Genomic DNA, 20,301 nt, shown 5'->3' on the forward strand with positions numbered 1-20,301 from the left:
TTTGTTTTACTTTACTGATGATCCGACTGACTATATTTATTTTATATCCATTAGTTGAGGCCAGATCTTTTATAAAATTAAGTTCCTTTTTTAAGTTACTCTCTGAAAGGGGGATTTTGAAAGCTCTATAAACTAATCTGTAAAAAGCCGCCTGTTTATGTGATTTTGGGTGAAGAGAATCATTTTTTATCGTTAGAGGAGCGTTTGATGGTTTTCGAAATATTTGAAATTCAAATCTATCTCTTATTCGTGTTACATTAATATCCAGGAAGTTTATTGAGTTGTTAGTTTCATCTTCTTTCGTGAATTTTATATTTGGGTCAATATTATTTAAGAAACTTAAGATTTTTCATTATCATTTTTTTGGCTATCTATTATGACAAAGGTGTCGTCTACATACCTGATCCAAAGGCAAAGTCCATTTATTTTTGTGTTTATTTTGTTTTGTTCCAAATGATCCATATATATGTCTGCCAGTATGCCCGACATGGGATCTCCCATTGCTAGGTATGTTTGATGGTAAATCTTTTTATTAAATGTGAAGTAATTATTGTTTAATACAAATTTCAGTAGGTTTACGAATTCATCTATTTCACATCTACTTAATTTACTGTATGTAAGGAGATTGTGTTTGATGATATTGATGGTTTCTTTAACCGGTATATTTGGATACATATTGGTTACGTCGAATGAAACCATTTTATGTTGTGGTTGTAAATTGAATTTTCCTAGTTTATTACAAAATTCTATTGAATTTTTGATTGTCGATTCGTTGTTAAATTTGTAATGTCTTTTGAGGAAATAGTGTATAAATTTGGATGTTTTATACGTGTGACTATTTCTACTGTTTATTATAGGACGTATGGGTACGTTGGGTTTATGTAATTTGGGCAATGCCCTAGCTGTTGGTAACTTTGGATTCATATTTATCATTTTTTGGTGTTCTTGTTCATTAAATAAAAAAGTAGAATTCTTGAGGATAATTTTTAGATTCCGTTGAATCTTATTTATGGGATCCTGGTTTACGACAGTGTAGGTTTTGTCTGAAAATAATTCTTCTGTTTTTTCAATATAGTCATTTTTATTTAAGAGGACTGTGGTTTCACCTTTGTCTGCTTTGGTAACAACTACATTATTTTTGTTTAGTTTTGTTTTTAGTGTCAAGCAGCAGCTTTCAATACAAACGTTGATTTACGTCCCTTTCAATCATCCTTATCAAATCTATTAGTTCAACGAACGGTCCTCGACATCTATAAGAACATATCTTTTCAACAGCATTCGCCGAGGTCACATGACAACAAGCATTTAAATTTCTTGAAGACCAACATTTATCCTGTTATAAGTTCAATCATCAAATTGACGATAAATTTGAATCTTTATAGACTCTTATCCACAAGGGATAAATAACTTTTTTACCAGATCTCATTGCCAAGAAAATCCTCAAATTTAGCTCCTAAGATTGATTTTCACATCTTTCTAGGATTTTGTGACATAATATATATATTATTTATTTTATATTTTAGTACTCTCTCTTCCATAATTTTAATGTATCTTCCTATTAAGCACATGTAATTAAGATGTATACAAAGATTTTATATTTTATGATTTTTCTAATAGAATAAGTTTTAAGTTTGTCAAAAATGTTCTAATAGTTCTTAAGTCTTTATTTACGTAAATAACAATTATTTGAGATTCAGATTTGGCTGATGATGCTCTGTAAGGGAGCGAAACATGTCCCATTTATAACTTTTTAACTAATGAAGTTATTTTGATGATGATGATGATGATGATGCTTGTTGTTTAAAGGGGCCTAACATCAAGGTCATCGGCCCAATGAAGTTATTTTAAATGTCACAACATTATAATGTATTGAACAGGTGGATTCATAATAAAACTTTATTATTGTATATCAACAGATTTCAATATGGATTAAAACATGAGATTAGTCACTTGCAGTGAAATAGCCAACCAGGCTAATACAAACAAAAAGAATAGATATCTGAATCTCAAAATCAAAATCAGTAAGATATTCAAAGATATTTGGTTCTTGAAAGAATGTTTGAAATGTAAATTAGTACCTAGGATTTAAAATCTATACAAAGAAAAAACGTATCTAATTCAAAGGTAGCAGATACTCAAACTGAATGAGATCTGGCTTAAAAGTGAAATTAAAGCCTATATAGGAAGAAATAATTTTTGAACTTGCAATTATATCGTACACACTTGGAAATTGCACAAGAATTATCTCCTTTAGAATATATCCAAAATCATATAACAGAGAAACTTGCAGACGTTTTAGACAAGAAACAAAAAACCCTAGATAACAAACTTACACTCTTAAAAGAAAACAAACCAAATCATAACAAATCTAACAATAGAGCAAATAATCCTAATTCTAACCTTAAAAACATTCCCACCACTATCAATCTCTCAAACACAAACTTCACTGATAATGAAATGAACCTATTAGATAAAGGTTCAAAATTTAATTGGCCTAACTCTCAAAAAGTAGAAGACGTAATCAATGTAGTAGCAGAAGTTGAATCAAACTTGAATAAATTAACACCAGATATACAAAACGACATCAGATTTGAAGTTAAAAAGAAGCTCCCGGCTTTCGTAAGGGAAATAAACAAAAGTTATAATCCCACTCTCATAACAAAAATAATGACACTAAAAACAAAACTAAACAAAAATAATGTAGTTGTTACCAAAGCAGACAAAGGTGAAACCACAGTCCTCTTAAATAAAAATGACTATATTGAAAAAACAGAAGAATTATTTTCAGACAAAACCTACACTGTCGTAAACCAGGATCCCATAAATAAGATTCAACGGAATCTAAAAATTATCCTCAAGAATTCTACTTTTTTATTTAATGAACAAGAACACCAAAAAATGATAAATATGAATCCAAAGTTACCAACAGCTAGGGCATTGCCCAAATTACATAAACCCAACGTACCCATACGTCCTATAATAAACAGTAGAAATAGTCACACGTATAAAACATCCAAATTTATACACTATTTCCTCAAAAGACATTACAAATTTAACAACGAATCGACAATCAAAAATTCAATAGAATTTTGTAATAAACTAGGAAAATTCAATTTACAACCACAACATAAAATGGTTTCATTCGACGTAACCAATATGTATCCAAATATACCGGTTAAAGAAACCATCAATATCATCAAACACAATCTCCTTACATACAGTAAATTAAGTAGATGTGAAATAGATGAATTCGTAAACCTACTGAAATGTGTATTAAACAATAATTACTTCACATTTAATAAAAAGATTTACCATCAAACATGCCTAGCAATGGGAGATCCCACGTCGGGCATACTGGCAGACATATATATGGATCATTTGGAACAAAACAAAATAAACACAAAAATAAATGGACTTTGCCTTTGGATCAGGTATGTAGACGACACCTTTGTCATAATAGATAGCCAAAAAAATGATAGTGAAAAATCTTAAGTTTCTTAAATAATATTGACCCAAATATAAAATTCACGAAAGAAGATGAAACTAACAACTCAATAAACTTCCTGGATATTAATGTAACACGAATAAGAGATAGATTTGAATTTCAAATATTTCGAAAACCATCAAACGCTCCTCTAACGATAAAAAATGATTCTCTTCACCCAAAATCACATAAACAGGCGGCTTTTTACAGATTAGTTTATAGAGCTTTCAAAATCCCCCTTTCAGAGAGTAACTTAAAAAAGGAACTTAATTTTATAAAAGATCTGGCCTCAACTAATGGATATAAAATAAATATAGTCAGTCGGATCATCAGTAAAGTAAAACAAAAGTTAGTAACTAATCTTACTCCCGAAAAAACTAAGCAGTCCAAATTCACAACATTTACATTCACCAATCCAGCCATTTTTCAAATAACTAATCCTATCAAAAAACGAGATGTGAATGTAGCATTCAAAACACAAAATACTAACAGAAACATTTTTTTCAACCACAATAGTATAAATTCCAACAAGAACCCTTATCTAAGTTCTGGCATCTATAGATTAACATGTGTAGAATGTAAATGTTCATATGTTGGCCAAACTGACCGTAACTTTCTCACAAGATACTTAGAACACGTTAATGCTACAAAGCACAACAAACATTCTGCGATGAGTGCTCACATGAGAGAGTCAGGCCACCAATTTACAACCATAGAGAAAGATCTAAAAATTATAAAGAAGATAAAAAAAGGTAAACTAATGACAGAATTAGAAAATATTTATATCCACTTAGACCAGTATTTCAATAAGGAAAAAAAATTTAAATGACGAAATTGAAATAAGAAATCCGTTACACGAACAATTACCGAAACTCTTAAAGACGCTTAATCTAGAAAAAAGTAATTTTGCCAAAGTTTTCATTCCCAAAACAACTAATAATCATCCAACATTAAAGAACCCAACCCCTCCCTGCGCTCCTACTAGACATTCCCCTTCCAAAACCACACCCACACACATTTCTCCTCCTACCCCTACTCCCTCCCCTCAACCCCCACCACCTCACTCTTACAACACAAGGAGTAGACACAGAACAGACAGTCACCACATAACCTCGGACAACACCAAACCGACAAACAGCAATTGGAGGGGTAAGTGAAGTTTCTAGAAGCACACTCTCAACTAGCAACACAAATTCCGATTACTTACAAGATTCCTTTTCTTGTTACAGACATTCAACAAGATAAACCAAGCAGCAGCTTTCAATACAAACGTTGATTTACGTCCCTTTCCATCATCCTTATCAAATCCATTAGTTCAACGAACGGTCCTCGACATCTATAAGAACATATCTTTTCAACAGCACTCGCCGAGGTCACATGACAACAAGCATTTAAATTTCTTGAAGACCAACATTTATCCTGTTATAAGTTCAATCATCAAATTGACGATAAATTTGAATCTTTATAGACTCTTATCCATAAGGGATAAATAACTTTTTTACCAGATCTCATTGCCAAGAAAATCCTCAAATTTAGCTCCTAAGATTGATTTTCACATCTTTCTAGGATTTTGTGACATAATATATATATTATTTATTGTATATTTTAGTACTCTCTCTTCCATAATTTTAATGTATCTTCCTATTAAGCACATGTAATTAAGATGTATACAAAGATTTTATATTTTATGATTTTTCTAATAGAATAAGTTTTAAGTTTGTCAAAAATGTTCTAATAGTTCTTAAGTCTTTATTTACATAAATAACAATTATTTGAGATTCAGATTTGGCTGATGATGCTCTGTAAGGGAGCGAAACATGTCCCATATATAACTTTTTAACTAATGAAGTTATTTTAAATGTCACAACATTATAATGTATTGAACAGGTGGATTCATAATAAAACTTTATTATTGTATACTCAAAATTGTATACTCAAACTTGGCGAACGAAATGGAATTCGATGGGGAGCTATCAATATTAATGGGGCTTATGGAAGAAAGAAGGTAGAACTTGCTGAGTCAGCAAAGAGGATGCATCTGGATGTGCTAGGAGTAAGTGATATTCGGGTAAGGGGAGATAAGGAGGAAGACATAGGAGATTATAAAGTGTACTTGACGGGTGTTAGAAAGGGAAGGGCAGAGTCTGGGGTAGGGCTCTTTATCAGGAATACCATTGCACGCAACATAGTTTCTGTTAGGCACGTAAGTGAGCGAATGATGTGGGTAGATTTGTCAGTGGGAGGAATTAGGACAAGAATTGTGTCCGTGTATTCACCATGTGAGGGTGCAGATGAGGATGAAGTTGACAAGTTTTATGAAGCATTGAGTGACATCGTGGTCAGGGTGAACAGCAAGGATAGAATAGTGCTAATGGGCGATTTCAATGCGAGAGTTGGGAATAGAACTGAAGGATACGAAAAGGTGATTGGTAAATGTGGGGAAGATATGGAAGCTAATGGGAATGGGAAGCGTTTGCTGGACTTCTGTGCTAGTATGGGTTTAGCTGTTACGAATACATTCTTCAAGCATAAGGCTATTCACCACTACACATGGGAGGCTAGGGGTACCAGATCCATAATAGACTATATCTTAACAGACTTTGAATTCAGGAAATCTTTTAGGAATGTACGAGTTTTTCGGGGATTTTTCGATGATACAGACCATTATCTGATCTGTAGTGAACTAAGTATCTCTAGGCCTAGGGTAGAGAAAGTGAAATCTGTCTGCAAACGAATAAGGGTAGAAAATCTCCAGGACGAGGAAATGAGACAGAAGTACATGGATATGATTAGTGAGAAGTTTCGAACAGTAGACAGTAAGCAGGTTCAGGATATAGAAATTGAATGGGTGGCATACAGGGATGCTGTAATAGAAACAGCAAGGGAATGCCTAGGAACAACTGTGTGTAAAGATGGGAAAAGGCGAACATCTTGGTGGAATGATGAAGTGACAGCAGCCTGTAAACGTAAAAAGAAGGCTTATCAGAAATGGCTCCAAACAAGGGCCGAGGCAGACAGGGGTTTGTACGTAGATGAAAGAAACAGAGCGAAACAAATAGTTGTTGAATCCAAAAAGAAGTCATGGGAAGATTTTGGTAATAACCTGGAAAGGCTAGGTCAAGCAGCAGGGAAACCTTTCTGGACAGTAATAAAGAATCTTAGGAAGGGAGGGAAAAAGGAAATGAACAGTGTTTTGAGTAATTCAGGTGAACTCATAACAGATCCCAGGGAATCACTGGAGAGGTGGAGGGAATATTTTGAACATCTTCTCAATGTAAAAGGAAATCATCATGGTGGTGTTGCAAACAGTCAAGCTCATGGGGAGGAGGAAAATGATGTTGGTGAAATTATGCTTGAGGAAGTGGAAAGAATAGTAAATAAACTCCATTGTCATAAGGCAGCAGGAATAGATGAAATTAGACCTGAAATGGTGAAGTATAGTGGGAAGGCAGGGATGAAATGGCTTCATAGAGTAGTCAAAGTAGCGTGGAGTGTTGGTAAGGTACCTTCAGTTTGGACAAAAGCAGTAATTGCACCTACCTATAAGCAAGGGAACAGGAAGGATTGCAACAACTATCGAGGTATCTCATTGATTAGTATACCAGGCAAAGTATTCACAGGCATCTTGGAAGGGAGGGTGCGATCAGTCGTTGAGAGGAAGTTGGATGAAAACCAGTGTGGTTTCAGACCACAGAGAGGCTGTCAGGATCAGATTTTCAGTATGCGCCAGGTAATTGAAAAATGCTACAAGAGGAATAGGCAGTTGTGTTTGTTTCGTAGATCTAGAGAAAGCATATGACAGGGTACCGAGGGAAAAGATGTTCGCTATACTGGGGGACTATGGAATTAAAGGTAGATTATTAAAATCAATCAAAGGCATTTATGTTGACAATTGGGCTTCAGTGAGAATTGATGGTAGAATGAGTTCTTGGTTCAGGGTACTTACAGGAGTTAGACAAGGCTGTAATCTTTCACCTTTGCTGTTTGTAGTTTACATGGATCATATGCTGAAATGTATAAAATGGCAGGGAGGGATTCAGTTAGGTGGAAATGTAGTAAGCAGCCTGGCCTATGCTGACGACTTGGTCTTAATGGCAGACTGTGCCGAAAGCCTGCAGTCTAACATCTGGGAACTTGAAAATAGGTGCAATGAGTATGGTATGAAAATTAGCCTCTCGAAGACTAAATTGATGTCAGTAGGTAAGAAATCGAACAGAATTGAATGTCAGATTGGTGATACAAAGCTAAAACAGGTCGATAATTTCAAGTATTTAGGTTGTGTGTTTATCCAGGATGGTAATATAGTAAGTGAGATTGAATCAAGGTGTAGTAAAGCTAATGCAGTGAGCTCGCAGTTGCGATCAGCAGTATTCTGTAAGAAGGAAGTCAGCTCCCAGACGAAACTATCTTTACATCGGTCTGTTTTCAGACCAACTTTGCTTTATGGGAGCGAAAGCTGGGTGGACTCAGGATATCTTATTCATAAGTTAGAAGTAACGGACATGAAAGTAGCAAGAATGATTGCTGGTACAAACAGGTGGGAACAATGGCAGGAGGGAACTCGGAATGAGGAGATAAAGGCTAATTTAGGAATGAACTCGATGGATGAAGCTGTACGCATAAACCGGCTTCGGTGGTGGGGTCATGTGAGGCGAATGGAGGAGAATAGATTACCTAGGAGAATAATGGACTCTGTTATGGAGGGTAAGAGAAGTAGAGGGAGACCAAGACGACGATGGTTAGACTCTGTTTCTAACGATTTAAAGATAAGAGGTATAGAACTAAATGAGGCCACAACACTAGTTGCAAATCGAGGATTGTGGCGACGTTTAGTAAATTCTCAGAGGCTTGCAGACTGAACGCTGAAAGGCATAACAGTCTATAATGAGAATGAATGAATGAATGAATGAATGAACTCAAAATTGTTGCCGAAAATTTACGAAAACAGAAATTTCTGAAAAACAAAAGATGCTTCATGCTAAAACTTGACCAGAACACAATGATCATTATAACACACACCCTACAATCTACGTCATCTGGAAGAACAAGAAGATCACGACAAGTAACTCTAATAAGATGGAATTGCGCACATAAACTCGAGGTATGTCAAGCAATCATCTGTCAACAGATACGTGATTTTGCTGTTTGGGAGATAACATCCGGGCAGCCAGTGATGTACAGCACTTAGCATAATTTAATGACATAGCCTACAGCAACAAGTAATCCCACAAATGTTAAGATCAAAACACATGTATCAAAAAAAAGCTGAAATAATCAAACATATTGAAATTTACAAAAGAAAACTTTCGGAATGCGAACACAGCATGCGCGATTTGAAAATATCACTTTAGAAGACATGTGGTCAATTGAAACATTGCCACACAAGAAAATGTATTGAAAATTATCAACGAAACAAAAGAAGGTTGTCACAGGTAGTGACTTACCATTTCCTCCAACCGTTAATTACAAGTGAAACACAGGAACACAGATTGCACTTCGCGGCATGAAAAACACGCTTTTCAGAACTTAAGCAAGAATTATGAAAGACAAAAAGCGTCAATTAAGAATACACACGCAACAATTACAAGCTATAAAAGAAACATGTCATATATTCATTTTTTAAACTGGCACGTGATCCTAATAACATGAGGTCAACATAAAGAGAAAATTATTAAAAATTAAAAATAATTTTACGAAAGTTAGCCGAATTTTGACAAGAAATTACATTAGGAGATGATACCAGATTATTTTAGGTTAAGGGTTACTGCTTTCGCGTCTCTTTCTTCTACAACCACGCACTGCTACCAAATGTCACACACACACACACACACACACACACACACACCCCCCCCCTTTTGGAGCACGGTCACATAATTCAAAGTACATTTCAACAAGGTAATAATCGAATAATCAAAATAAAAAGCCTGAAGGAATATACGTCAGCCGATGATACACCATGAAAAACATTTTAAATTTCAACAACATACACATTGCTAGAAACAAAGATTTTTTTTTTTTTTTTTTTTTTTTGCTAGGGGTTTTACGTCGCACCGACACAGATAGGTCTTATGGCGACGATGGGATAGGAAAGGCCTAGGAGTTGGAAGGAAGCGGCCGTGGCCTTAATTAAGGTACAGCCCCAGCATTTGCCTGGTGTGAAAATGGGAAACCACGGAAAACCATTTTCAGGGCTGCCGATAGTGGGATTCGAACCTACTATCTCCCGGATGCAAGCTCACAGCCGCGCGCCTCTACGCGCACGGCCAACTCGCCCGGTAACAAAGATTTGCAGGATTACCAACATGCATTTCAATAACTTCAAGAATCTAACTTACGATTTTTTAAACTTGGATATATTTCTTTCGTCAAATAATATACAACTATATTGTACTATTTCACTCATATCAGCATTTAAAGGCTAGAACTTTTTAAATTTTTTCATCCGATTTCCACAAACTTTTGGGATCACAATGCCGATCCGCACATATGTCTTGCTACTCTTCAAGAACTTGCTCCATACTACATTTACATATTTGATTTATGACTTCTTCAATATTTTCGGAACTATCGACACACAGTGCTGACCCCTAAAATTACACAGTGCCTCATGAACTGCAACTAAAAATACATATTTGATTCTAGACTTCTTCATAACATTGAAATTTCAACACACAGTGCTCCCTAAAGGGTTTTAGTGCTTCACAAACAGCAACTGATGGAATTATTTAAACTTCACATTTTATTTACCTGTGCATTTTATACTTATTTGTATTTGGCTGATGATGACCAAGAATACTGGTCAAAACCGGTACCAATTATAATTAAGTAGGAATGAAAACTTACATTTCTTATTTTAATACTGTAGTATTGAAAGTTTGAACCATCATTTATCTTCTTTCAACTTAATAGTGAACTCACTCCAGTACAGAACACTATGAAATTCTTATCTCTTAATAGGTACTATTATGACGGGCCGTTAACCTGGATTTTGGACCCGTTTAGGCAACAAGCATCATTGATTCAGGATTGTGCTTTAGAAGCAGTCCCTTGGTCAGTAATGCTATTGTTTTAAGATAGTTTCTGGGAAGACGGGGCATTGTGGGCTGGATCCACTGATTGTTTTAAATTCGTAATCATTGTTCATCATCAGCTTTTTGAATTCTAGTCAGTGGAACAATTTTGGAATTGTTTTTTAACTTTCAGTTTTGTGAGTTGGATCCGCTGATTATTTTAAATTCGTATTCATCCATTCATTCTTCATCATCACGTTTTGTATTCTGGTCAGTGGATGATTTTGGACTTTCAAATTGTCATATTTTTCTCCATTTCATACCATTACAGGGCAGTGACCTAGATGTTAGGCCCCTTTAAACAACAAGCATCATCATCATCATCAACATGAACTCCACAGCAGTTGACCCTGGCAGGGGTGGTTTTGCCTGAATCTATGTACTCATGGTACTCTCTTCACGTGGTGACCCAGGGGAAGTTCATTGCCTGCATGACTTCAGAGATGGAATAGCCAATACAGCATGTAATGCCAACAGTCTGGCTGCGATTAAACACTCCGAGAACACATGTCTTTCCTATCCTGTGCTCTTCTGTTACTCACATGGCTAGTACAAGGTCTGATGGCATCGCAGTCATGCATCCCACCGAACTATTACATTCACTGAGCCAACCACAGCGCCATTTTGCCAAAACAGCAGCTGCCTCTAGTTCAGTTGCTCGTTAATATGCACTTTGCATTATTTATTTTCCTTGTGGATGGAAGCAGTAAAACACATCCACTGTATTCCTTGCCTGTTGTAGGAGGCAATTAAGAGGGGCAACCACAGGGGCTTTCGAATTGTGGATGTGGGATGGTGACCATAAAGTCTCTAGCTGAGTCTGGCAGTGCTTCCACTTTTACCAGCCTTCTCGATTTCATCTACCCTTTTCAACCTTATCAACTCATATTCTCTTCCGACCCTCAAGGTATTGGGTTTCAGAGACCTAGTGAGTGTTTCATTTTCGCACCTTTCGTGGCCCTTCTCTTTCTTTGCCAATACTGTTATGCTTCAAAAGGTTTAGAACTCTTTCTTCTGTATTCTCCACTCTGATTGATGTAATTCCCCTTAAAACAATATTCTTCACCACCATCACCACCACTACCACAACCACCACATTATTTATGGGGCCATGAGATGTAATCAGATATTTTATTGTTCTGAAATAGATAGTAGGGATAATTTACTGCAGTACATATGGCATTCATTGTAGTGTTGATGTCGTCCAATGTCCAATTCTATACAGGTATACATTGAATTAAGTGTAATATTTAATTGTTCATACAATTATTGACGTGAGAAATATCCTTTCAACTTTCCAGAAACAATATTGCTTTGCGTACATAAGAAGACCTGGGGCCATATAGTTGTTAGCTTGCATTTGAAAGGTGGCAGATTCAAAGCCTACTATCAGCAGCCCTGAATGTTGTATTCCATCGTCACCTGATATTAAACTTCTCGCAACAACAAAATGTTTTCAAGTAAACAGTTCTAAAAGTAGTGACATGCTTAACAATTTTACTTGTTATTACGCTGTAATTTCTGTTTATCTGATCAAGGTATCTTGTGAACATTGTTTCCTGTTGAAACTTACAACAGATTTAAAGGACTGATGATTTTGAATCTTGGAGTTGGCCATCCTTATTTTTGCTGCTCAGCCTAAAGCAAATGGTAATAGTACAGTCAAGATACTACATTTTGTCAGAGGATCCACATGTAGTAGATACTAGGAGCTGGTGACAGTGGTTTCCCAGGTCTCATTAGGGAAGTGCGCATACCGGGGAATTGCTGATCTTACGTAAATTTTGCACACATGTTAAATGAGCCAAGAATAACACAATGGCCTAAATACTTCTTTTGGAAATTAATTCATGCGACCTACAGAAAGTGTTGAAGTTTGTATGTTTGAATTGGCATGCTAGGCTACACAGTACTGCACTTCATGCTGGATTCACTCGTCAAGAGGCCGCCACTCCATACCCTACCCACAATTTGCACTGTCGTACAGCTACTTTGAGGCCACGCTGACATACACTTAGAAAGGAAGGCTGTTCACTATTGGAGAAGCGGTGAGCAGGGCCTACTTTCATTTCTGCCGATGAAACCAAAGTTCCATTATTGCAAAAGCAAAATAAAAATTATATTTGTGGGAAAAGCATGTAAAGAACAGTAGTACGCACCATGACAAATTTAGGGCAATAGCATGTACTGTCAGAACAAAAACCGATTTTGCCCATCAAAATAATTAAATAATTCACAATGTGACCATCCAGTAGTGGGCTATACAAGTTGTTCATGAAGAACAATGTGTGTGGTTTAAAGCATGCTGCACATGGGTAAAATAACTGTCAGAAGTGCAATGGTATTATGTCGCGGAAAATAACATTTGTAATGATGAAAAACCAGACTAACAAAGGAGTAGAAACCATGGCAACAGCAGAAATATTCATAGTAGTGTTCTACGGCCACGCAAACGTGTGTGACAGTGATCAGAGTGGGTTCAGCCTGGAGATGTGTATGGGAAGGACATTAAAAAAGGGAAAATCAGTTACCACTGCAGTGCAATCTGTGGTGTCCACCACACACGGTTACATCATAATTCCGAGAGTCACCGCAAGTGGCGAACTTATGGGGCCTTTATGCATCACTTTAAGAGACTTGAAAGATATCTTTGTAAGACAGTGAAAAAAGAAAACAATTCTTCATATGAAAATATTCATGTTGAAATAAAATGGCGTATGGCTTTTAGTGCTGGGAGTGTCCGAGGACATGTTTGGCTCGCCAGGTGCAGGTCTTTCTATTTGACGCCCTTAGGCGACCTGTGTGTCATGATGGGGATGAAATGATGATGAAGACGACACATACACCCAGTCCCCGTGGCAGAGAAAACTGATTGCACTAAATCTGGAAAAATGAGATCTATACCAGTGAACAATGCCTTTGCTGGCAGGACGTAGTGTTTACACTGCACTATGTCTTCTGGTATGGGCTAGAGCAATATTGTTACTTTCATTGATCTGTCTCAGCTTTATCCTTGGCTTTGGCAAAATGATAGTGGACGTGATGCTAGTAATGCCATTCCTTATGCAGCCAGTCCCTGCTATGAATGGTGTGAAAATGTTGCTCATAGGGTCAGTTGGTGCATGCATTTCAGTGGGCTTGGCAGACTGATATGTAATAGCAGCTTCTGGCTCAGTGAGGAAAGCAGCAGGAAACTACCTCACTCCTCATTTCCCTAGTACGTCTCTTCAGTGATGCCTAGGCCATCTATGACAGCTGATGGCGGAGCTGTTGAGAATCCAACCAGCCTTCGGACTGAGGACTAAACAACACCAGTGAACAAATGTTTATGGCATATTCAAGCAAAATACACCATCCGGTAATGTTGCACTCATTCTAGATTCCTTTCCTGGACGTAGATCTACACAAAATTAAGATACCGTAGAGTTCATGATAATCCCTCCTCGTGCCACAGCTTACTGTCAACCACTAGATGTATATGGGTTTAGAGTATGGAGAGGTTTTGTACGTAGATTATCTGATACTGTTCGATTATTGAATTTGGATATCATTTTGGCACAGAGGAACACCATCTTGAAAATTCAATCTCTGACATACCACCAAGTGCTGTCTCCTTGTTTTTGTCATATTTGGTAATACGCCTGGTACCAAAGTTCAGTACTTGTCCAACAACCTGGGAGCCTTTGAACATCCTGTGCAGTATTGTTTTGAGAGCAGTGACTTAAAATGTTCCACGTGCTTTTAGGTATGGTTGGTGTAGAACCGCTATGTCCTTTCAACATTTCTACCAAGAGCATTATTGTTGTAGAAACTGTAAGGAGTAACTTGCTTTGGTCTTCCCTTGTTATACTTATTAACGTTTATTTTCATCATAACAATCTTATTCTATTGCATTTATTGACTCGCAATCAATGCAGAAATGAAATTCTCTCTCTTAATTCCGTTAAATCAGCTTCGCGGTGTGCTATGCAATTACTAACTGGATAAAAAAGATCATAGGCACAGTCCCTCAATAAGTGAACCCAGTACGCGCCGTTAACCTGCATAACAAAGTATGCGAATTCAAACTTGTAAAATTTAAATTTTTTTTAGGTTGCATAAGTTAATTTCCAAAAGAAATGTTTTGGCCGTTGTATTATTCTTGGCTCGCTTAACGTGTGTGCAAAATTTATGTAAGATTCGTGATTCCCTGGTACACGCCTTTCCCCTTGTCAGAGTGAAGCAGCTAACTGAAATTATCTAGCATTTATTTACTGTATTGGGTTATGTATCAGAAGATACAGTTATTGGTTTACTGCAAGGCTAATCTTTAATTCTCTTGTTATTCCCAAAGATTCCCACAGTATCGGCAGAAGAAGCATGTTCACTTTGAAGATGATAATCTAAAGAGATCTGAGAAAGAATTCAAGGAAAGTGATGGAAATACAGATGCAAGACATGTGGTAGACCCTCCTCAGTTATGTGATTCTGCTGATTATTCTGATATAGAACTATCTGATTTATCGTAAGTAATAAACTTCTTTTTTCAATGTCTTCTTTCTACTCTTAAAGTTCAAATTCATTTTACTTTTACTTTTCTGTTTGCTTATATGTATACTTGATAAGGCTTATCAAAGTTACGAAAAAATTGTCAAATAGTTTTTTAACAATGTATGATTTGAATAACTATACAGTAAATTTAATCATGAAACATAAATGCAGGACGTATCAGAACTATACTGACAAAAGAATTAGGGATGCTCTTCATGTTATGTTAAGAATGATGGTGCAATCGACTTGCCAGAGAAAATTTTTCTTTTTGAGAAAGTGAGGTTACTTTCTTTCTTCTGGGCATGCGATTCAAATTGACAAACTTGCTGCATTTGCTATGCCAGAGCACAAGCCGCTGCCATACTTCAGGGAAGAGGAGGAGAGGGAGGGATGTATATGATGGAGACAGAGAATGCTCCATGTATATGAACCAAGTTTCTGTGTTCGACTGCCACACAATTGTCCTAGTCTCTTACAGCCAGTATCCACAGTGTGTTTATGAACAGCCATAACTACACACACAGTACAAGAACACACTGTAAAGACATGCTTGTCAGTCAAGGAATGCATCAGATCATTTCTCCTCTCATCTGTTGGTTGCAGCAATGTTCTTCATTGTTTAACATGCTCCCTGCCACCCTACAATTGTGTATTCCTTCACACACAACATTGTAAATGGAGTGAAATACTGAACGAAGGAAACAATATGCTCAGTGGTTTGATCACAGTAGATGTTCAATATGCCCCACTCCTACTTCGATGCACAGTTCATAACGGTGTAGTAGCGACCTTTGGACTTTGTTTAGGATGTGTGTTGTGTCACAAACAACCTGGGAAGCTGCCTGTATTCTTGGTACAAGTTCATCTTCTGTTTCTACGGGGTTCGCATTGTACTCAGTATGTGAAGAACAAACTGTACACTGTCTACTGGGGCTGGGAAGAGACTATTCAAAACAAACAAGGAAGTTTTGCATTCGCACCGAGGGTTACGTCTGTCTCCCACTTCCCCTCCCTTCCCTTCCTCCTCTTACACACAGCAACAGGCAGCAGCTGACTCTCTGGCCTAGCAGATACGGCAAGTTTGTCAATTTGATTTGCACGCCTAAAAGTCACAGAGTAAACTCAAATTCTCGAAAATAGATTTTTTTCTGCCAAGTCGATTGCACTGTCGTTCTTAACATAATACAAAGAGCATCCCTGACTTTTTGTTGGTATCGTTCTGATGTGCCCTATTCTTCTTCTTAAGCCATCGTCTCCAAACGGAGGTAGACGATCCACACGAACAGCTCCGATCTTGATGTTGCAAGCCATGCCATGTGGATTTATTGGAATATCTCTCAGGATCTTTAATGCAGTGGTTTCCCGTTGCCTTCTGCATTCTAATGCCGTTGACCAAACTGGTTCCTCCGCCTTTGGGAACAATCTTTTTTTCCATGAGAAAGGCTTCGTAAACAATGGTTTCTTCTGATGACACAGAGCACAGTTCTCTGCAAAACGTAAAGAATTTCACCTTGTTTTCCTGACACGGCATAAGCCCAAAAGTCTATCCAGTATCATGACTGGATGTCTTTTGTTGTTTGTTTTGGTGTATCACAGTTTGAAAACATTATTTCAAGAAGTTTGGACTTTTCTCCATATATGTCCCTATTTAAGAACCAGTGGCGTATACTGAGGGCTACCAAGGCTATCAGTGAAGCCCAAGCCTCAAATGAGAACAATGGAAATCTAAATCTTATTATAATGTAAGCATCTGACACATTCTTCCATTTACAAAACTTGAAAGCATTGAGAAAGAACGTCGCTCGTATTTCTGAGAGCAAGGCATCGGAAACTAACATCACAGCCCAGGCCTTCGGTCCACTCCACTCAACCCGCCGCGCGATGCTTGCTGGCGAATGTCGGAATGGTGCGGGGAACGAGGGGATATTAACCTTGAACTGTGCTAGGCTTCGGTCCGTCAAATTGCCGCCGCTAACGAGAGAGACAGCGGTGGAAAGAGAAGACCCAAAGACTCGAAGTTCTCCGGAAGTGTCCGAATTGATGGGGTTCGCCCATGTGCTACAGTACATGAGTTTGTTTTTGCATATGCAGGACATCTTATGGGTTGCTTATAGTTGGATATTATTGGTATATTTCAGTTGATCTCAGAACAATTTTAGTTTATCTGAAGTTATAGTGTTTAACGTGACTGCGACCTTGTGGTGTTACTTTTGTGAAATGGCTGAACCGTGTGTAAGTTGTTGGATAAACCATTCTCGCAACTGAAATATGAAGATAAATTGCTGATAATTAAAAATGGTAAGCCTACCCCACCTCTTACTCAGTTAGTGTGAACAGGAGGAGAAAAACAAGAATCCATACAAAGGGTATTTCAACTTAAGTATGAAAAGTATTTGTGGTTATGTGGCTCATGCGAACTTCACAAACTTTATTGTTGGCCATGCTTATTGTTTGCAACTGAAAAAATAATAATAATAATAATAATAATAATAATAATAATAATAATGTCCGCCTCTGTGGTGTAGTGGTTAGTGTGTTTAGCTGTCACCCCCAGAGACCCGGGTTCGAATCTCGACTCGGCATCGAAATTTGAAAAGTGGTACAAGGGCTGGAGCGGGGTCCACTCAGCCTTGGGGGGTCAACTAAGTTGAGGAGGGTTCGATTCCTACCTTAAGGCCACGGCTGCTTCCTTCCCTCTTCCTTGGCTATCCCTTCAGATCTTCCCATCCCCCACAAGGTCCCTGTTCAGCACAGCAGGTAAGGCCACCTAGACGAGGTACTGGTCCTCCTTCCCGGTTGTATCCCACTGACCCAAAGTCTTGTGTTCCAGGACACTGGCCTTGAGTGTAGAAGTGGGATATCTCACTGAGTCGGAGGGAAAAACCAACCCTGGAGGACAAACGGATTAAGAAATAATAATAATAATAATAATAATAATAATAATAATAATAATAATGCATAGCCTCTGGAAAGGCTTGATGGTGACCTGATGAAATGAATGGTGAAGACGTCATAAGCACCCAGTCCCCGAGATAGGGGAATTAAGAGTACTGGCTGCTACTATTGGCCTTGCTGTGCGTTTCACGCTGATTGATCATGTTAGTTTATCAATTTCTTACAGCGCAGCGCTGCCAGTACTGATTAGATTATCTGCTACTGCTTTCTTGACTGCTAGTCTGCTAAGTGCTACTGGCTGCTACTATTGGCCTTGCTGTGCGTTTCATGCTGGTTGATCACATTAGTTTAACAATTTCTCACAGCGCAGTGCTGCTGGCTGCAAAACATCACAATCGCAGTTAAGACCTGCTAGTCTGGCCAACCTGCTAGCAGGTTGAACTGTGATGTCACACTAGCAGTAATTTAGTAGCAGGTTTGTAAATCGCTTCCCATCACTAGCTAGGAGTAAGTGATACTCAGGTAAGGGGAGATAACGAAGAAGGAGATTATAAAGTGTTACTTGACAGGTGTTCAAAAGGGAAGGGCAAACTATGGGGTAGGGATGTTATTCGGGAATACTATTGCACGCAACATTGTTTCTGTTAGGCTCGGAAATGAGCAAATGATGTGGGTAGATAGTAAGGGTCAACAGTAATTGGTAGGATAATGCTAATGGGCGATTTCAATGCGAGAGTTGGAAATAGATATGATAGGATATGAAAGGGTGATTGGTAAATATGGAGAAGATATGGAAGCTAATGGGAATGGGAAGCGTTTGCTGGAGTTCTGTGCTAGTATGGGTTTAGCAGTTACGAATACATCTTTAAGCATAACGCTATTCAGTGCTACACACGAGAGGCTAGCGATACCAGATCCATAATTGACAATATCTTAACCAACTTAGAATTCTGGAAGTCTTTTAGGAATGTACAGGTTTTTCGGGGATTTTTCGATGATACACACTGCCTGTTGCCATTTCTTGATGGATGCAGTACTTTTATGTCCATCTCTTGGCACAGGCCAGAGCAAAGTGTAGCTTCCACTGAAGTCCCACTCTTATCCATGGCTGTGACAATATCGAAGCTGCTGGGGTATGGGTGGTACTGAGTAATGACATTCTGAGTGTTATGAAAGGTGTTGCTCATAGGGTCAGTCGTGCTGCAGTGGCACATTCTGGTCCATTGAGGAAAGCAATGGCAAAATACGTCACTTCTCATCTTGCCTAGTACGCCTCATTTGGGCTCTGCCATTAGTTTTGCAGTTTCCCTTTAACTGCGTAGCCTTTGGTGGTGCTATTTGAGGATCCAACCAGCCTCTGCGCTGATGACTGAACAGACAGACAGACAGACAGACAGACCACTATGTGATCTCTAGTAAACTAAGTGTCTCTAGGCCTAGGATAGAGAAAGTGAAATCTGTCTGCAAACAAATAAGAGTAGATAATCTCCAGGATGAGGAAATTAGTAGTACGTGGATATGATTAGTGAAAAGTATCGAACTATGGACAGTAAGCAGGTTCAGGATATAGAAAGAGAATGGGTGGCTTACAGGGATGCTGTAGTAGAAACGGCAAGAGAATGCCTAGCAACAACCGTGTTTAGAGATGGGAAAAATTGAACATCTTAGTGGAATGATGAAGTGAGAGCAGCTTGTAAACGTAAAAAGAAGGCTTATCAGAAATGGCTCCAAACAAGGGCCGATGCAGACAGGCTGCAGTTGCGAACAAAGGCTGTAGTGTAGTCAAGAAAATATAAATAAAAATCACCTGATCCATGTATTCTGATTGTAACCGCGACGGCTACACGACACATCATGAACAAATTTAAATAATAATAATAATTAATAAATGTTATGAAACTCTGAAAGTCTATTTAACCAAAGTACCTCGCACATAAGGTCGTTGAAATTAAATACTGCGTAAAACAAAACAAACCAGGGATTCCAATTTAAGAACTACAAGGAGAGAAAATGGAAGCAGGAGTGGAGGGCCCTAGGAGGTTTACGAGAAGGAACATCGTTGCGGGAAGAAAAAGTCGCCGTAATCATCCATAAAACCCTAGTTTTACTAAATAAATAAGTGAAAATGACATTACATACAAAATAACAATAGAATTGAAAAAATGTGACGTCACACAAACAAATTTAGAAATAAAAGTTCCAGTAAACCACAAGGTTTATACAAATAATTCTTGGATTCAAACAACTTAAATTACATGTACTCATATTGCCACACATCTATTATTGATACTTCACTACTGTTCATTTTTCTTGAAGCAGTCT

General features: G+C 37.8%; 1 protein-coding gene across 4 annotated transcripts in view; it reads left to right on the forward strand.

Annotated features, from left to right (window-relative positions):
- LOC136872433 (uncharacterized) overlaps window positions 1-20,301 on the forward strand; it is a 383,991-nt gene that overhangs the window by 177,778 nt on the left and 185,912 nt on the right. For all 4 annotated transcript variants that reach the window (XM_067146250.2, XM_067146249.2, XM_067146251.2 and 1 more), the window contains one exon: window positions 14,888-15,058. In XM_067146250.2, the coding sequence (XP_067002351.2) occupies window positions 14,888-15,058 (171 nt within the window). The remainder of the gene's footprint in view (window positions 1-14,887; window positions 15,059-20,301) is intronic.

Source organism: Anabrus simplex, chromosome 4 (genome assembly GCF_040414725.1).
Source record: "Anabrus simplex isolate iqAnaSimp1 chromosome 4, ASM4041472v1, whole genome shotgun sequence".
NCBI classification, from domain to species: Eukaryota; Metazoa; Arthropoda; class Insecta; order Orthoptera; family Tettigoniidae; genus Anabrus; species Anabrus simplex.